At 47.7% G+C, this 19,742-nt stretch overlaps 2 protein-coding genes across 4 annotated transcripts in view; both read left to right on the top strand.

Annotated features, from left to right (window-relative positions):
- The window catches only part of FBXO16 (F-box protein 16), a 45,403-nt gene extending 34,023 nt beyond the window's left edge, over nucleotides 1-11,380 (top strand). For 2 of the 3 annotated variants that reach the window (XM_075750329.1, XM_075750328.1), the window contains exons 7-9: nucleotides 954-1,059; nucleotides 6,650-6,875; nucleotides 9,097-11,380. In XM_075750329.1, coding sequence (XP_075606444.1) covers nucleotides 954-1,059; nucleotides 6,650-6,875; nucleotides 9,097-9,164 — 400 coding nt within the window. In that variant the 3' untranslated portion in view covers nucleotides 9,165-11,380. The remainder of the gene's footprint in view (nucleotides 1-953; nucleotides 1,060-6,649; nucleotides 6,876-9,096) is intronic. The other variant, XM_075750330.1, reaches the window with a different exon arrangement.
- A 4,287-nt stretch (nucleotides 11,381-15,667) lies between these two features.
- ELP3 (elongator acetyltransferase complex subunit 3) overlaps nucleotides 15,668-19,742 on the top strand; it is an 89,118-nt gene continuing 85,043 nt past the window's right edge. The window contains exons 1-3 of the mRNA XM_075750327.1: nucleotides 15,668-15,792; nucleotides 17,129-17,228; nucleotides 18,445-18,583. Coding sequence (XP_075606442.1) covers nucleotides 15,774-15,792; nucleotides 17,129-17,228; nucleotides 18,445-18,583 — 258 coding nt within the window. The 5' untranslated portion in view covers nucleotides 15,668-15,773. The remainder of the gene's footprint in view (nucleotides 15,793-17,128; nucleotides 17,229-18,444; nucleotides 18,584-19,742) is intronic.

Genomic DNA, 19,742 nt, shown 5'->3' with positions numbered 1-19,742 from the left:
GCTCCCTGGCAGTGTTCAAGGCCAGGTTGGATGGGGCTTTGGGCAACCTGGGCTAGTGGAGGGTGTCCCTGCCCATGGCAGGGGGTGGCACTGGATGGGCTGGGAGGTCCCTTCCAACCTAAACCAGTCTGGGATTCCATGATTCTATGATTCTATGATTTTCTCTTCAGAATGTGCTTTTTAGCATGCCTTCCAGGAGCCCAGAGACGCTGGTGATGGAGCTAGGAGCCCAACCCAGAGAGTACACAGAGTTGCTGCGTTAAATTCACTAATTCTGTATTGCAGAATTTGAATGTGGCAGGGGAATGAATGCTGTCAGAGCAAATGTGTTTATGAACCTGCCTGAGTTCTTGAAAAATCCTCCTCGTAGCATGGATTTTACTCCTGATATTGGAAAAACGTAACAACTAGCCATAATCTGGTGTACTTAATTTTCACGCTCTGGAATATTCCTGTTCTGCCAGTTAATTATATTGACTTTATTAAGAGCTACATATAAATGCATATGCATAACATATACAAGAAGTATTTTGATATAAAACTACTTGAGTAACTAACTTGATGGAGAGGCAGTCCCCTGGCCTTATTTATGTTACAAGTTACATGGACTTAACTGAAAACTCTCGAATTAATTTAGCTAAACTTGCCTTTCTGTGTATTCCCCTAAGCTGATGTAACGTGTTATGTGAATTTAGCTTAAATCAGTAAGGCTCGAGCTAAAGGCATATGTCTGAGTGCTATAACCTTATCATAACTTAAAAAATAGCAAGTTACCACCCTCCTCTGAGCCACGGTATCTTGATTGTGTGCTCTTGGTCTGCCGCAGGTGCCAGATAAAATGTATTCTCTTAAACCATGTCTGTTCGGGTGGCAATATCATAAGGGATTTTCTTCTCAACCCCAGGGAACCAACGGCATAGCACTTGTTAATACCATTCTGTTCTACTCTGCAGGAGAAAGAAAGGAGGAGGGGAGACCCCAGACCTTAGCCGGCAGGCAGCTGAGAAAAAAAAGAGAGCGGGTGGTGGATCTAATAAACTCCAGAAGGCAAAATCACTGGCAAGTATCACCGGCTTGTAATTATATCAACTGGGGCCCAGTGTCAGGTACACCCAGGAACATTTTCACTCAGAGCTTTTTCTTAACTCGGGTAACTGTGAAACTTTGCTCCTGACTGTAAGTAGGCTGCCAGGCACGTTTGCTGCCTGTCCCGAGGGGAGATTATCTGGGCAGGAGGAGGACACAAAGCAACCCGTGTCTGGCTGCTCCGGGGGCAATCTCTCAATTCTTTTACGACATTTGCATCTCTTCCCAAAGCTTCATTTCTCTGCTAGCAACTTTTGAACGTTACAATTTGATGTTAGTTTATTCTCTGTTCATTGCACTGAGCCTGAGCAAGCAGCCCCAAGGTCTTAATACTGAGGATTCATTGTGCTCATCGCTGGTAAAAATAGGGCATCCTCACATGAAAGGAGTCTGGGGAAGTTGGGTTTCCAGAAAGCATCATGGGTTTAAGCTTTTGTAGATACGGCAACAAATAACTGCCAGAAGAAGGACGTGCTCACAAGCGTATCGGGGGGTTTTTGCAGACCTGGAAGCATGTTTCCTAAGCGATGAAAGCCAGGGAACGCATGTGAGTTGAGCTAAAGAAGGTTTACATAAAAGAGAGGCATTGTCTCCCGAGATTGGGAGGCATTCTCCTGACCCAAATACAGCCTGTTTGCAAGGAAACAGATTCAGCCAGTGTTAAAGAACAGAAAATATAATTAAAGTTATTCAGCCTGTGTCTTACAATTGCCATTCTCCAAAGGCTTCCTCTGCAGCCCTTAGATCAGCGCGCCCTTACACGGTTTCACTCCGCCATGGCTTCCCATTGCAAATTTAAAGCTGTTTTAGTGTCAGTCCAGAAGTGAAAGAATCTTAGTTCAGGGTAAAAAAAGAGGTGAATTTGATTGTCTTTCCCCTGATTTTAGGAAAGTTCTGTGTTCTTAGAATCATAGAATCATAGACTGGTTTGGGTTGGAAGGGACCTTAAAGATCATCTAGTTCCACCCCCCTGCCATGGGCAGGGACACCCTCCACTAGCCCAGGTTGCCCAAAGCCCCATCCAACCTGGCCTTGACCACTGCCAGGGAGCCAGGGGCAGCCACAGCTTCTCTGGGCACCCTGGGCCAGGGCCTCAGCACCCTCACAGGGAAGAATTTCTTCTAACATCTAATCTAAATCGACCCTCCTTCAGCTTAACCCCATGATCCCTTGTCCTGTCACTACACTCCCTGATAAACAGCCCCTCACCATCTTTCCTGTAGGCCCCTTCAGGTACTGGAAAGCCGCAATTAGATCTCCCCGGAGCTGCCTTTCCTCCAGGCTGAACCAGCCCAACTCTCTCAGCCTGAGGTCTCCAGAGCAGAGGTGCTCCAGCCCTCGCAGCATCTCCGTGGCCTCCTCTGGCCTGGCTCCAACAGCTCCGTGTCCTTCTTGTGCTGGGGACCCCCGAGCTGGACGCAGCACTGCAGGGGGGTCTCAGCAGAGCGGAGCAGAGGGGCACAATCCCCTCCCTCGACCTGCTGCTCACGCTGCTGGACACGCAGCCCAGGACACGGGTGGCTTTCTGGGCTGCCAGCGCACATTGCCGGCTCATGGGGAGCTTCTCGTCCCCCAACAGCCCCAGTCCTTCTCCTCAGGGCTGCTCTCCATCCATTCCTCGCCCAGCCTGGAGTTGTGCTTGGGATTGCCCCGACCCACGTGCAGGACCTTGCCCTTGGCCTGGTTGAACTTCATGTGGTTCACACAGTGTCCCATCTCTCCAGCCTGTCCAGGTCCCTCTGGATGGCATCCCTTCCCTCCAGTGTGTCAACCACACCACCCAGCTTGGTGTCATTGGCAAACTTGCTGAGGGTGCACTCGATCCCACTGTCCATGTCGCTGACAAAGATGTTAAACAGTGCAGGTTCTAGTACCGACCCCTGAGGAATGCCACTCGTCACTGGTCTCCACTTGGACATTGAGCCGTTGACCACAACTCTTTGAGTGCGACCATCCAGCCAATTCCTTATCCACCGAGTGGTCCATCCATCGAATCCATATCTCTCCAATTTAGAGACAAGACTGTCGTGTGGGACAGTGTCAGATGCTTTGCACAAGCCCAGGTAGATGACGTCCGTTGCCCTTCCCTTATCCACCAACGCTGTAACCCCAAAGTTCTTCAGAGTAACTTAACCTGCAACCCCCAATCAGAAGGCCCAAGTACCTACTCTGACTTCCACCACGAAGTCCAAACCCTCCTGCATGATGTCAGTGGGAGTTTTGGTTACAAATTGCAGCAGTACAGGGTTGAACGGTGTGGATGTAGGTGTCACCTTTAGTTGGCTGCTCACAGTTTAAAAGAGACATTATTATTCCTGTAGCAAATGGTCAGAAAGCATTTAGCTGACCCAAAATGCTCAGCCAGATGTCAGGGGGAGCACGCGGAGTTAGTGGGTACTGAATTCTCACCCCACAAAAAGCCCTGGGAAGAGTTTTAAAGCCACTGCCTGCTGCCACAGGCCTGACAGGTCCACCACCTTCCCTTGGTCCCTCCTAGGCAGTTAGGACAGCCTAACCCAGGAGTAAGAGTCCTGAAAATCCAGGGGGTTACACCTTGGTGCCATCAGCCCAGAACAGAGCTCCACGCCCTTGCGCGATGCAATCTTGGTAGCACTGGCTTCTCTTTGTGTTAAAAATCTGGGGTAGCCTGGGGTAGCCTGTGTCACTCTTCCCTAGACCTTTACGTTGTAAATAGACTTGTATTTCTCTGGACTTGGGAGTTGTCCAAATTTCAGTAGCAGATCTATGTTTCTTATCCTCTGATGTAGAAGCCTGCTGTTACGCAGGCCATTAATGACTACATCACCACATGACAATAAAGGTTAGGTTACGGTAGGCTGATGCATAGAAAAAGAATATATATATAACTCGCTAGGAACAATCCAAAATGAATTTCCATTTATTATTAAGGTAGCATTGGGAAACCTTGTTGAAATGAAGACCTGTGAAAAGACTCTTATTTAATCAAATCCAAATAAAGAGGCTTAATGCTCAAATCTTTTAGTAAATCCTTAGAAGAAGAATAGACTATGATGAAAGCCTAAGTGCCCCAAGCAAACAAACATCAAGTCAAATTAAAATGAAGCTCTTAAATAGATCAATGATCCATGTGCAGTAAGTAGGTGAGAATAAAGTATATTACAGCCAACAATGAAGATGTGAAAAGGGCTATTATATGGAGCTCCAAGCTCAGGAGGCTGAACAACAGCACACTAAAATAGAAGAAACACGTAATTAAGGTGATGAACTGAGCCCTGGAATTACATCCACTGGCTCCACGTCTGCATGCGGTGAATCAGTTCTCCCTCCCAGTAAACTTGTGAGGTTTTGGAGTTTATTAGTAATCATGGAAACAGTAGCATAAAATGTGACCAGGCTCACACTTAATTTAGAATTAATTAAAGTAAATTAGCTCAATTGCAATAAATAGTAAATTGCAATAAATTAAGTTAATTAGGTCTCTGAATGAAGGGCCACATCGCTCTTACGAAGGCACGTGCAACCCCCATGTCTCTGAAGGGGGGAGGGAATACTCTGTCGTTACCCAGGGCAGCAATGCCTTACTCAAAGGATACGTATAGCTTCAGTGTTAAGCATCTCTTCAAGCACTTCGCTGGATCAGGGCTTTATAGCTTGTCTCTACCACCGTGACGCTCACGTTGCCTTCAGCAGCTACTCTCCCAGGATTATATGAAGAAAAGTGAGGAATGCAACAGGTTCGGTGACTTCTCCAAGCTTTTACGAGGCTGGGCATGGAAACGGGATCTCTGGTTTGGGTCACTATATCATCCCTCCCGTTCACTCTGACGTGGAGCTGCGCTGCCCTGCTGTGATTTCTGAGCTCTGGCCCTCCGGGTCCCTTCGCAGGCGTCACTGCTGTCACATCGGTGTCCTTCACACGAGTCCTTGAGCACTTCCAATGCTCTTCTGCAGCTTCTCAGCAAAACAGGCAGCCTCATGCTCAAACGTTAGAATTCCCAGATACTTTATTAGGAAGGTGAAATTTGATTGATGCTTTTGACAGCTTTGCAAATGACTGCAATGTCAGCAATTAGGGGCTGGGTTTGCCTTTCAGGCTGTCTGCTTGTTTCTGTTCGAGAGAGTGCTCCACTCTCACAGCTGTTCCTGAATTACTGACTTATTTTTAGTACTTACTAAATAACATCTTTTTTGACAGGATCAGTCATTCTTGCCTCACTGCATTTATCCTAAGGTAATAAGATTGCAGCATTTGAAGTCAGGAATAAATTTCCCTATGACATATTGACAGGGAATTGATGTTTTGAGTATGGATTGTATTTTTGTACCGTGTGGGTATAGCCCATGTGAAGATCCAGCACTGAAACACCGACCTGTCCAGTGTATATTTATACCACCAATATTCTGCAAACCTTATTTTGAATTTTATTTATTCATACAAAAAATCCTGTTGAACTTCACGGGACTATTCCTGAAAGTGAAAATAACTCAGTAAAATGTTTGCGTATTCAAAGTCACCTTATACATGTCTCTGTAATTTTAAAAGTATAGCCTGGCTTTAATAGTCTATGCCTGTCTGTCCCTATGAGCTCTAAAACTGAACCAGCAACAACCCAGGAGCTGAAAAGCAAGGAACAGTCAGATCTGTGCTGCAACTACTACAGCTTCTCTCATCTCGTGCTTTTCTCACTAGGACAGAAAAACCGCGGCTGCTTTTAGCGTACCATCTCTGTCGCACATCAAGCACTGCTAAGGTCCGAGACCACTTTCGGCAGTTGTATAATCACTGGCCTTTCTTTCGGTTGATATTCAGCCGTTGCTGGATTGCTTATTTATAACTAGACAATTAGGCACGAAGCCCCATAAATCTGCCACTGTTGCCAATTCAAATAACGGAAGGGGGAAACGGGCGGGAAGGAATTACAGAACAGCATTGACTTTTCTGCACAGCCATTTTACTATGGACACTAATTTCGCATAAGAACATCTGCCCGCATTGCTTTTTATATACATGTTTGGTTTGGTTAACGTTATTCTTACCAAATAATTTGTATCAGTCAAAAAAAAGCCAAAGCTCTCGGTCTGCAGAGCCTGCGCTTTTTGAAGATTTGCGATCTTTCTCAAGGAATAAACAATCACTGTGTTGCTAAGATGATTTTTTTTTTTTTTTGCTTAATTTTTATACTGTTTAGTAAAATGTTCATTGAACAGTGTGTTAAAATAAATTTCATCCTTTACACTGCAAGACTTCAAACAGCAAGCAAGACTGGGATCAGTCGCAGCCATATGCACAGGGGGAGAATTTGTGCATTAACATATGAATTGATGTGGAGAATCAATTAATGTGGGTTTGGCTTTACGAGCATCAATTTCTAATTGGGTCCTTTTGTCCTTAAGGTAAACTTGTAACAGAGCACAGGTCACTGCAAATAATGCAGATTATGCTTGTATCGTTTAGGAATATAATTTAGGGATGTAATTTATAGAATGTATAGAATTTACTGAAGTTCTCAATGGACTCTAATGTTTTCAGTCCCTCTGAAGCTGTTGGGATGACATGATATTTACTGCCTTCTCTTCCTAGCTATCACTTTCTGCACATCTTGAGTCTGTTCCAAAACCACCAGTTCGTCCCAGCTGGGCCACTCCCCAGTCAAGCGGGAGCTTGCCCTCCAAAGCAGCAGCAAAGACCCTGGCCCAGAGCTCCCAGTGGAACGCCGGGATACGACCAGCACCTGTTCGAGCTCCAGTGCCAAAGGCACGTGAAAGAGGAAGGAAAGACTTCACAAGGACGAACACCGGGTCTCCATGTTAGTACGCTGCCCTGTCCCACGCGGAGGCTAGCATAGAGATTGCTGATATCCAAATTTAGCGCACAGAGGGAAGGAGAAGACAGTAATTCTGGATGGTGGGAATCCAGGTGACAGTGATGTGCTCCATCAAAAGAGAACATATGGCCAAAGACGTCACATCTAGCACTTGCGACATCCACCTGTCTGTCACAACTGTCATCTTGGTATTGAACACTGGCATGGGCTTCGCACAGGTTTAACTCCCTAGTACTCAATGGCAGAGCAAGAGATCTTAGATCAGAAGTGACAGTGGGCTCAGCCCAAAGTCCACAGACTCTGCCAGGTCCTGGATAGATGCCAGGAGGAGCTGGAGTGGTTGGGTTGGAAGCAGAGCAGTCAGCAAATTACAGGAGAAAGCAATCAACTCCAGGGAAACAACAGCTGAGAAAGCAGCTGATGTGTGAATGTCTTCCAAAAATAAGGAAGGCAGACTGACACGATCAAAACCAATTTGATGCCATTTCAGTCTAGGGTTGGCTTGGGCAGCTATTCATGAAGACCTCACCTCTCAATACACCCAGCATCTCCTGAAGGTCCTTAATGTCTGCAGCTGGCTGGGAAAGGATTGGATATCTTTCAGAAGCAGACAATGTTCGTGCAGACTTTGGTGAAAGTCCTATTAGTTCACAAGTGGGCTGCCCACAGAAGGATCGCAATTTGTGACCCGTGATGATTTTTAATAGCGCAAGAAGGGTAGGAGATAAAGAACCTGGAACGCACAAAGGAAAAGAGGGTTCCAATGTGATACTGTTAGGATTTTCAAAGAGAACACGGAGGGTAGAGTGAGGGGAGCTCCTACAGGGCAACAACTATCCCATAATTATTGATGACCCCATCTAGAAGGGAGATAATGGAGCACATGGAGACCTCCAGCATCCCTTTAGGTCTCCCTAGCATCTAGGGTTTTTAGCAGGGGCACAGGCTAACCCCCGTAAGAAGGACCCACAGTGCAAATGAGCGATCACAAATCCTTCTGTGGGAGGTGAGAGAAAGAATCCAAACACAGATGAAGGATGCTACATAGGGGAAAGCACTGGAATGAGTAAGAGGTCCAAGGAAAACACATAAGATTGCTTCATGGAGGAAGCAGTACATAAATGCATCCCGATCATAAAAGCCAAGAGAGGAAAACATCAAGATTAGGGTAGAGGGTTACAGTGGCACATGTTTCTAAAGCAATACAAGGTTTCTGTAAAATAGGACCCTCATCCTGACATCACATTGCCTGGACAGAGCCTTTGGAAGGTGGTACAGCGGACTGGGGCCAAGTCAGGAAGAGTTAAGTGTAGGCTCTGGGCCTTGGCTGAGTTATGGGTTGTTCCAGTCAATCAAGGGAATTCCGGCTGCTGTGGCCTCCCAGGAATGTGGCACTCAACTCTGCTGCCATCCGGGAGGCACTGGGAACGGGAAGAAGGTGTTTCTTAAGTCTCTGAACCTCTGCGAACCAATCTGCAACTGCTGCTGAAGGTGCGGTTTAGTGTTGTCAAAGAGGAGGTGGGAGATGGAGTCAGGGGAGCTCCTGCAGGGAAGCGGCCACCCGGTGATAATTAATGATTCCGTATGGGTGGAGGATAACGACGTATGCAGGGACGTGCAGCATTCTGTCTGAGCTCTGCTGCAGTCACTGTCGTCTTCTACATGATAAGAAATTTAAAAACTGTGCACGAGGAAAGTGCTAGGGAGAGCGGGGAAGGCAGCTACCTACAAACACCGTTGCTGTAGTATAAAAACTGCCAAGGAGAATTATCCCTGAGGGATTCCATTTGGATTAGGGGCAATTTGCAAGGCAAAACTATTTTCTTTTTTTTATATCAGAGAGAGACAAATCCTATCTTAATTCCTTCAGTCACCCCTCCTGGACCTTTGCGATCTCTGCCAGGCTTTACCCAAGGTAAACTTAACCAACTGTAGATAGTGCTCCAGCTGGGCTTTACCAGGGCACGTTTGCAGATTGTCAGAGGTGGGCAGGCAAAATAAAGGCATTTTGATTGATGATTATTTTCTCTATGTTGAGATGATGAATGGAAACTGTCTTTCCATTCAATCCAGATTTGTAAAGGTATTTGAGGTATTAAATGCCACCAAAATCCCAAGGATTGGCTGAGTACCTAAATATGTTTAGAATCTGAATTCTCTGACTAAATTAATCTGATTCTTACATTATTTCTTTTTCATCTAGCATCTCCACTGTTTGAGGCTCAGCCCTGGCACATTCCTCCATCTAACCAAGGATCTGACACAGAGTAAGGGATGATCCAGAGTATCTTTCATCCCAGCAGAACAGAAACTTATCTGCCCGGCACTGGAGAAACAACAGCAGTGTTGCCCGAGTCACAGGCTGTGCTCAGTGAAGAACAGCTGCTTTTGAGTCCTTCATAAGGACCCAGCTTAATTTTTTTTTTTTTTAACTGTTGCTAGAAAAGACTTTCTTCGTTGACCTCACCACAGAATGCAAAGAAATGGGCATGGAGGTCCTGCGTCTATTCTTGCTTAGGCTGCCCAAAAGAAATTTTAACTACCTTGCAGCCAATTTGGACAGAAAGGTGTTGGAGCAATGGCTTTATACCTTTTTTTTTTTTTTTTTTGAAGTACTGTACTTGGTGCGATGACTCCTGCCAGCCTTTGGGATCTCCAGGTGGGATCTCCCATTTCCAAACTGGAGTACGGTCTACATCTGTTTTCCTGTTGTGCTTCTCAGCCTGGTTTCCTGTCGCTGCTGCTCTTGAGCTGGTGCTATATTCTCTTTTTCTTCTGGGTATGTCATCTCTGCAGAGTTCACCTAGGCTTTTGATCATGGAGGCACTCGTGTAGATCCTTGCTAGAGCTGCCGGACCTCATGTGAGCTTGCCTGTGTGTCACTCAGACATCTTGGGGCATATCCCATGCCCTGAGCTGCTCTGTGATGCTTTGCCAGTGAATTACAGAAGTTGTCTGTCTCTGTGGGCTCCGAGGGGATTGTGGAAGACAAGGGAGACAGAATTTCTTTCTCATGTTAAACAAGGCAACTCCATCTTTTCAATCATGTTTAGTGAGAAGGAAATCAAATCCCACACTCTGGATTACAGCACTGCACATGGATCTGTGTGGGGAACTGGCACCAGTCTAATTATTTAAGAAAATGTAAATCATGTGCTCTTATTTGTCTTTTCTGCAATTAAGGAAATAACCTGTAAATGTAACAAATAGTAGTTTTTAAGGCTAAGAGGACTGATTGCACAGCAACTGTAACTCATTGCCTTATCACATGCCAGAGTGAGAGAGCTGGGATAAAATGGAACCTTTCCACATGTTAGGAAAAGTCACAGTATGCCCGTGAATTCTCAACATTTATAGACTAGAAATCATGTTTTAGAGAAAACGCCAACTACAAATCGACAAGGATTAAGAGGAGACTTCTGCTCTGTGAGCAGATTATTCTGCAGTGCGTCATTTGAGGGTTTCAGGTTTTTTGGTGCGAGAGATATTGATCATCGTCAAGACCAGGCACCGGGCACGACGCATCATGGATCTCACCTGAAGGGAGAGCGTCCAGCAGGAGACTCTGCCTGTTGGGTACTTGGTCGAGTGTCATGTGAATTCTCCAAATCAATGATTAGGTAACTCAGTGCACCTCCCTCTCCAAACTTCATTCTTTCATTTTTCTAGTTGCTCTGTAAGGAAGGGGGAGTTCATCTCAACCAACACGATGGCCTAAGAGCTAATTGAGTCTAAGCTGGTCACCTCTCCAGCGATCAGTGGAAAGATGAATTTGCAGATGGCAATTATCTCATATATCTTAGGATCTGTTGATTATGCAAGAGACCAGAGTGACTAATTTTGATTAAGAAAGCTAACTTTTGAGCATTTGAAGTGAGATGGGGTAAATCCCATCCAAAACATTCACCGGCATCATACCCTGCTATTGCAAATCTCTCCTTGCAAGCCTTTTCCCTCAGAAATCCAAGTTAAACTGATTGTTTCATGGGTGTTTCCTTGGCTTCTTAAGTGCAATTTGTTGTTCCAGCTTTTTTTTTTTTTTGGTCTCCATTAGGAAGCATGTAGCTTCTTGTGGCAGCAGTTCAGCGCTAGGTCCGTGTTACAAACAGCAAATGGCTACACAAGGAAATGATGTAACCCTGCAGCAATGGTTTTTCTTTTCTCGTCAATGGGCATACTCACCGGAAATGTAAAGTTCCCAGGGTCTGACCGGTCTTGGAGCCGAGTGCTCGGGCACTACTGCGGACCCTGTGCCTTTGCTGCAGCAGATCATGCGTCTTAAGTGCTTGCTATACATTTTAAGGCTTAGGCCTTCTCTGATTTATAAAGTTTTTTTGCATATATGATGCTGTAAAATAACTAACAGTAATGTCCAGGAACATACCAAGCCAAGTAGTCTATCCTTGAACAGCAGACCTATATAATGCCTTGATGTAACTCCTACTGATGATGATATTAGCATGGTTTATCAGAATAAAAATGTATGTACTCACAACATACTTTAAAATCATTCCTGAAGTCACAAAATGGGTCAGAATCTGAAACGGAGAGAAAAGATAGAGAGAGAGTCTCCATCACCTGCCACTGGCCTCAGGCAAGCCGTATCACCCTCTGTGCCCCGGGGTGCTGATCTGCAGAGGCAGATGGTTCTTTACCCGCCTTTATAGTGCGCTTCCAGATATGCTGATAAGAAATTGCTAAACAAGTACAGAGGAAGGTTGTTATGCCTGCACCCTTCCTTGTAGATGCACATTTCCCCACACTGCTCGGCATTTCCAGATCCTGCCCAACTCTCATTAGCCGCAGCCTTCGATTAAAGAACTGAAAGTACCTTTTTAAAGCCCAGAGGCCAATGAATCAGCATTGCTGCATCTGAATTCCACCAGTACAAGTAAGATCAGAATGTGAGCCCTAGGCTACAGCCCTGCTCAGATGTGGGGAACAAACCCAAACATGCCAGCTGCTCTTTTACCCAAGCTTTACCATCCATTTCTGCCCAAAACTCCACCTGCATTTACCTGGTGTTCCTTGCTGGAAGCAATGACAGAGTTTGGTAGTGTAGTTTGGCTTTGTAGCCAAAATGAAGTTTTCCTAATTATTGCTCTTCTGAGCTAAAGAAACAAAAACTTGGAAAAAGGAATATGCGTAATTGAAGTTGATGGGAGTTGCAGGTGGGAGCACAGCTGGATTAAAACTGAGGCTTTTTGGAAATACCCGACTTGTGCGGTGAGATGGAAGATGAGTGAACACGAGCTGCTGCCAGGGAAGTAAGAGCATTCAGAGAGCAAAGTCTCAGCAGCAGCGTTTGGGTTGTAATAGGTTAAAGGACGGTTACCGAAAAGCATAGAGACTCTGCAGCAAAGGGAAAGCAGTTAATGACAGTAGCTAAGCGCAAGATAAAAAGTTGCTGTAATAGGTGGATGAAACTGATAACGAATGGAGAGCATAGCTCAGCTCATGGAACAAAGGGCTGAGGAGACGAGGAGGCAGTGACGCGGTGCGTAGGGTTGTGTTTAGGGGGATGTGGGTTAAGGGGAGGCAGGGCGTAAGAGAATTGGTTTGAAACCGGTTGCCTTGTCCCCGCTGGCATGCTCTTTGATCCCCTTACCGTGCGTCTAGCACAGGCATCCTGCCTGTCCTGTGCTCTGTGCCATCCCCAACAACATACGAAGACATCCTCCGGAGAGATGCTGTGTAGTATGTGCACCACCAAATAATTCAGGGGGAAGGAATTACTATCCCACCCAAGTCAGCCCAAGGCAGGGCACAGCTAGACACACAAACATCCCCTGACTGCGTGATCGCATCCGAAATGTCCCGTGCTGCACAGCAGCTGCTGCAGGAGGTTTGAGAAAGGTGATGGCAGGAGATGCACGCCTGGATAGATGCTTTGTAGGTGTTTGCACAGCCTGTATCCCGGTCACAGCCACTCTGCAAACCACTGATAAATTGCTGTTTGGCACGGGATGCTTGGGAGACCCCCAGGGAGGTAAAATCATGGGTACAGACAGGTCCAAACATTGCAGGGCACTCCCAGCATATCCTGTAGGAAGGAAACTGAATTCAGCTTTCTAAAATGCCCTGAAGGCGGGAGAGAAGTAGCAACGGGAGCAGATGGTCTAAACCATATTTTCAACCTGTTCCATCCTGGGGTCTTGCTTTGTAGAGGCAGGATGCTGCCAAATCCACCCAGCAAAGTGGGGGAGGCCGTATGGTCTCACAACACGTGCACGGAGACATACATCCCAGGACAAGGTGCCTGCCAGGCTGCGCATGCGGACCTCAGGCACCAGAGCAGGCTCTGGTTGCTTTATAAACCAACCTGCACAGTGGGAACAGCTGACCTGCAGGTCCTTCCATGTGCCTTCTTCCCTCCCTGCAAACCCTCCTGAACCTTCAGTCTCCGGGTGCACACCGGTCATCAGCGTGATGCCAAAAATCTTCAGGTCAGCCCTCAGATCAGGAGGTTTTCCAAGAAGGGTTTTTACCAGCTCATGAATCACAAGAGCAGGTCACTTGGCCATTGCTAGCATCTCTCTTCATTTTTTCCTGTCATTTGGCGGTGTGGTTTTTTTCTTTTTGGTGGCTGTTTTCCCTTGCAGCCTGTTCTCCTCTGCAATCTTGTTTTCTCGTCTGGGTGACCTTTCCTCTCTGCTCACGTTACTCACGACGAGATCTACCAGAATCTACTGGTTGGCCAGGATGCCACCAGCAAGGAGAGGCAGGAGCTGGTGGCACCAGCGAGGCTTTGGCTAACAAACAGCACCAAACAAAAGCAGGGAGTTCTCCATGCGAGATGTAATTCAGCTGTGGAACTCCCTGCCCCAAGAAGTTGTAGGTGTTGAAGCTCACATGGGCCCTAGAAGTCACTGGAGATTCATGGAAGGATCTCGAGCTCATTTCATTGGACTGTAGGAGGATTTTGGTGGTAAGGGAACCCAGGAGGTCTCTGGTCCAACCTCCTGCACTAAGCAGGGTCAGCTCTGGCATCAGCCCAGGTTCATGAGGGTTTTACCCAGTTGGGTCTTCAAATCCTCCAAAGAAAATGACAGAACCACTGTGGGCAGCCCACTCTTGACACCCAGCTGCCCTCGCAATGAAAAAGTTTCTCCTTACGCTCAGTTTGAACTTCTCCCCTTAAAACTTCCACCTGTTACCTCCCACCACACACCGTTGTGAAGACGTAACCTCCTTGGAGGTATCGTGGGCTGCTGTCAGGCCCCCAAAGCTCATCCTTTCTCAGTGGAATGAGCCCCTTCCCTCAGCCTCTTCCCACAGGGACCCTCAAACAACCCCATTCCCCTCCCCTGCTCCTTGCACCACCCCTGGCCCCCAGTTCCCCCCCATTGTGCTCCCTAGGCATCTCTCACAGAATCACAGAATCCCAGGCTGGTAGAGGTTGGAAGGGACCTCTGGAGATCATCTAGTCCAACCCCCTGCTAGAGCAGGATCACCCACAGCAGGTCGCACAGGATCGTGTCCAGGCGGGTTTGGAATCTCTCCAGAGAAGGAGACTCCACAACCTCTCTGGGCAGCCTGTCCCAGGGCTCGGTCACCCTCACAGGGAAGAAGTTTTTCCTCATGTTCAGGTGGAACTTCCCGTGTTCCAGTTTGTGCCCTTGTCCTGTCACTGGGCACCACTGAGAAGAGTCTGGCCCCGTCCTCTTGACCCCCACCCTTTAGATATTGGTAAGTGTGGATCAGATCCCCTCTCAGGCTTCTCTTCTCCAGGCTAACCAGCCCCAGCTCTCTCAGCCTTTCCTCATACCAGAGATGCTCCAGGCCCCTCCTCATCCTCACAGCCCTCCGCTGGACCCTCTCCAGTAGTTCTCAGTCTGTCTGGAACTGGGGAGCCCAGCACTGGACACACACAACTCCAGATGTGGCCTCAGCAGGGCAGGGCAGAGCAGAGGGGGAGGAGAACCTCCCTTGACCTGCTGGCCACGCTCTTCTCCGTGCACCCCAGGACACCGTTGGCCGCCCTGGCCACGAGGGCACACTGCTGGTCATGGAGAGCTTGTTGTCCACCAGGACGTCCAGGCCCTTCTCCGCAGCGCTGCTTCCCAGCAGGTCACCCCCACCCTGTCCTGGTGCTGGGGTTATTCCTCCCTGGGTGCAGGACCCTCCACTTGCCCTCGTTGGATTCCATTGGGTTCCTCTCCGCCCAACTCTCCAGCCTGTCCAGGTCTGGCTGAATGGCAGCGCAGCCTCCTGCTCTGTCGGCCTCTCCTCCCAGTTTGGGATCGCCAGCAAACGTGCTGAGGGCACACTCTGTCCCCTGTCCAGGTCAGAGATGAAGATGTTGAACAAGACCGGACCCAGCACAGCACTAGCTCTCGGGGAAGGGACTTTTACCCTTTTGTAAGGAAAATCGAGTCGGTTTTTCCCTCCCTCGGGTCGGTCCTTTGCTACCACCTAGCGCTGAAGGGGCGCAGGCGGACGGAGGAGAGGGGGGGAACTCCCCGGTGGCGGCTCCGCAATATGGACAGATATGGGTAAACCCCGAGTATTGCAACGAGGGACAATTAAAGCTGGACAGGATGAGGAGGGACGGCGGGGAGGCCCCCCGGGACCGCAGCACACGCGTGGGGGAGCCCCGCGGCACCCGCCGCCCCTCAGGGAGCGCTGCTCGCCCCGCCACGCGCCGCCGCTCCCCACGGCGCCCCCTGCCGGAGGTACCGCACCGCCTCGCCAGCGGAAGGCGCATGCGCGATACGGCGACAACCCTCCCCCCCCCCCCCGCCGTTTTCCTATAGTTTTTCCGGCAGCGCGGCTGGAGGTGCGACGTTTTTACGACGGTGAGGGGTGGTGTCGCTTGACGGCAGGAGTCCCTAGCCTGGCCCGGCCCGTGAGGGGAGCGGTTGAGGAGTTGCCGGCACCATGAAGCAGAAGAGGAAAGGTATCGGAGTGGGGGGATCGCGGTGCCCGGGGGCTGGCGGCGGAGCAGCCCCTGCCCTTCTCCCAGGAGCTCAGGGTAGTAGGGCAGGGCTTTGCTGCCTCCCTCGGCCCTTGGAGTGAGGGGGAAGGAGGGGCTGTGGGGCAGAGCTTTGCCCTCCCCCGGCCCCGTGTGGGGGCAGCGGAGCAGAGCGTTGCCGCCTTCCCCGGCCGTGTGTGTGTGTGTGTGTGTGTGTGTGTGTAAGGGGGAAGTGAGGAGCAACACTTTAGGCTGTGTTTGGGCATGGTAGAGGGTCTGTGGGACGGGGCTCGTCGTGCTTCCCCCGGCCCTGTGAGGGTGGTGGCTCTGGGGTGGCAAAGCTTTACCACCTCCCCTGGTGCTGGGTGCTGAGGAGTTTGTCTTGCCTTGCTCCTGACTGGCAGGGCAGTCTGGGTGTTGCTGGGCTTTTCCCACCTGGCAAAGGAAAAAAACAGCAACAAAACCCCCCAAAAAACCAAAATCACAAAAAAAAAAAAAACCCAGGGGAAAGGATATGGGGCAGCAGAGACGATGCAGGGCAGTGTGGGACTGGCAGTGGTACAGGCTGTCCCACAAAACTGTCTGCAGAGACCAGCTGGGAGTGTCGCTGCTGTGCTTCTCCCAGGTGGGATCTCAGCACAGCTGTTGTGAACAAAAACCTGTTGGAGCAGTTGTGCACCCAGCTGTGTCCCTGCTAGTGGGTTTTCTGACAAGTTTGGGGTGTATGTTTTACTGTCCCAACGCTTGCTGGTGTAGACAGAGCTGTGCGAGGTGAAATGAATGCACATTGTTGTTAGGAAGCACATTGTTTTGATGTTCCAAAACTGGTATTTAAGCAATGTATACAGTGTATACTGTGCAGCAGGGAAGCTTTAAGGCACTGATACACTGCCTGACGCAGTGGCGTACCCTCTCTGTGATGAAGAGGAGTTCATAGAGCTGACTTCTTCCTTTGGCTTGCCCCACCGTCCTTCTCAAAACACGTTCTGTCCCTTGCCACGTGTTCTGGTGGAGTCAGACTAGTCTACTAATTGTCTTTAACTTCCAGCGACTTATTTCTAGCTGTTGTGGATTCCTCTGACGTACAAAGGCGGAGTTTATCCTAGAAGTAAAAGAAAAGCAGCGATACGAGGTGGTGGCTGTCATTTGTTCAGGGGAATGCTGCAAATTGAGTGATACGCAGTGGCAAAATTCCCTCTGTAGGCAACGACTGTAGGAAATACTGAAAATGAACTGCAGAGCAGATGCACCTCGACTGTCACAAAAGTGGTTAAGAAAGCACTGGCTATACACGCGGCTTGTTGTTTTGTTCCCGTTTCAGGAGACCTCAGCCATGCAGAGCTGATGATGATGACGATAGCTGACATCATAAAGCAATTAATTGAAGCTCACGAGCAGGGAAAAGATGTGAATCTGAACAAGTAAGTCACTCTGGGATGACACAAGAGCTGCTCCACCAGTGATGAACGTGTCCTGTGCAGTCTCTTATATTCAGGCTTTATTTTGAAATGTTTTATTTTTGCAGGTTACTGTCATTTCTCTTACTGTTATCTGATTAAAAACCATCACCAAGATTTGTAAATTGTGTGGCGGTTTGAAATCATGACTTGGTGCTTCACTGGCAATGCTTAGAGTACAAAATGGGTTGTACTGGTGAAAAACTCTTAAGAAAATTGTCATTGTCTTTTTGTGTTTCCACCTGTGTTCATCCTTCAGTGGTCCCAAAGTCAGTTCCATCAGGGCAAGGAGAGGTTAATTCAGGGATAAAGTTTAAATCAAGTTTTCTTAGCAATGTGTTATAAATGAAGTTGCTGTTTATAGAAAGTTTTTCCTTCTTTACATATGTGGAATAATAAAACCTGAATTTCTCCCACTGTTTCTGTTTCATTTACACGATATAATTGGAAACTTTTTGCTGATGCTGGAAATAACTGACATGAATGTCTGAGAAATGAACTTGGCTAGAGTCTGTGTACGTAGGGGTTAATCTCATGGAAGACATGAAAAGCTGGAGAGGGGCTGGTGCCAAGGGCAGGGAGGGACAGGCCAAGGGGAATGGCCTGAAGCTGCAGGAGGGGAGATGGAGATGGGATGGGAGGCAGCAATCCTTCCCTGGGAGGGTGCTGAGGCCCTGGCCCAGGGTGCCCAGAGAAGCTGTGGCTGCCCCTGGCTCCCTGGCAGTGGTCAAGGCCAGGTTGGATGGGGCTTTGGGCAACCTGGGCTAGTGGAGGGTGTCCCTGCCCATGGCAGGGGATGGAACTAGATGAGTTTTGAGGTCCCTTCCCACCCAAACCAGTCTGGGATTGTATGAAAAGAATTAAATTACTGAAAACTGATAAACCAGAGTCTGCGGGCAGCTTTCACAATGTTTGGATAAAACCATATTTAGAAGAAAAATACACCGAAACTAAAAAAATTGGCAGTTGTTGCATATCAACATTATTTGGAATTTATTTTCTGTATCTTAATACGCAATGCCCCTGTTGCAAGAAATTACTTTTAAGTTACCTGGAAAGGCAAATTGGGAGAGCCTACCTAGATCTCCTTGTAACTGAACAGTAATGTGATAGCACAGCTGTGGAATATAGGTATGCAAGTCAGAATGGAGTTGTTAATTTGAGGTGTTTCTGCTTTCAGGCTGAAAACCAAGACGTCAGCAAAGTATGGACTTTCAGCGCAGCCGCGTTTGGTTGACATCATTGCTGCTGTTCCGCCACAGTACCGCAAGGTGCTGGTACCAAAGCTGAAGGCCAAGCCAATAAGAACTGCTAGCGGGGTAAGCACGTACATCGTTATCTCCATTCCCTACAGTCCTCCTCTGCTCTCATCGATAAATTGTATTTAATTATTTTCAAAGACCAGGATATTAACTGTCCAGAAACTTTAATACAGGTGTGCTGGCTGCATTGCCAGCTTCCAGGTTGCCTTTTCTGGGATGATGTGCCCGCAGGGCTATTGCTTTCAAAGCATTTGGGAGAAGAGAAAGAGGAGATGCAGAGATTTTGTTTGAGCAGCGTGTCTTGCTTTTTAGTTGCTGTAGAAACAGTGCAGCTTCATCTCCAGGCCCTCTCAGTGAGCAAAGGTAAAATGTTAGTATTTAACTTGTTTCTTTCAAAGGTAGTTCAGGCTGAAAACAGGAAGAGAGGTACAGCTAACGTGCAGCTGTGTGTTTTTAAGCTTCCCTACTGTATGTATAGCACGCCTAAACTCAAGTTACTAACAGCAAAAACCAAACCAGAAACCAAAATCCCAGGAAGTGTTCCATTTTTAGAACTAAAAACCCGAACCAACCCATACAAATCCACAAATAAAAAACCCACCCCCCCAAAAAAAACCCCCTTAATTTCTTTAATTTCTTCTTTCTAGCCACAGAGTATCTCATTAAACTCTTAGTCCAACCAGGATTTCTGACAACTGGAAGTGAGGTGTTCCAAGTTGGGTGCCCCAAATTAGCAGACGCTACAAAATCTTAGCACGTCTGTCTCTTCTTCCATCTGGTCCCTTTCAAAAAAGAAGATAGCATCTTACATTGTGCTTGCATTTAATGTGTGAAAAGCTGTCTGAGACCAGCCTGGGGAGAAAAAAAAGGCTTTGCTCAGTTAGGTGGAGGGCAGAAGCTAGTTTTATTATCTTTGGTTTATATCTTTTTGTTTCTGTTCATCTCTTCCCCCATTTTCATCTTCCAAGTGGTGTTGGGTATGCCGGGTGGCACGCTCTCACCCCTGCACTGGTTTAGATGCAATTTAGATGGTCTGAGGGCATAGCTGAATGTCAGTCTGCATCTCTTCGGCAAGGTGCTTAACCAGGTGTCTTATACCAAATCTGATTCTTTATAATATGCTGCCAGTTTATTCTGAATTTTGAAAATATTAAATAATAGGATTCCTATTTCTTGATGCTTTTTTTTATTTCCTTCAAGAGTTAATGCATAGATA

This window comes from Balearica regulorum, chromosome 3, assembly GCF_011004875.1.
Source record: "Balearica regulorum gibbericeps isolate bBalReg1 chromosome 3, bBalReg1.pri, whole genome shotgun sequence".
Classification (NCBI taxonomy): Eukaryota; Metazoa; Chordata; class Aves; order Gruiformes; family Gruidae; genus Balearica; species Balearica regulorum.
Note: the sequence above shows the minus strand (reverse complement) of the source record. Positions and strands in the feature narration are given on the sequence as shown.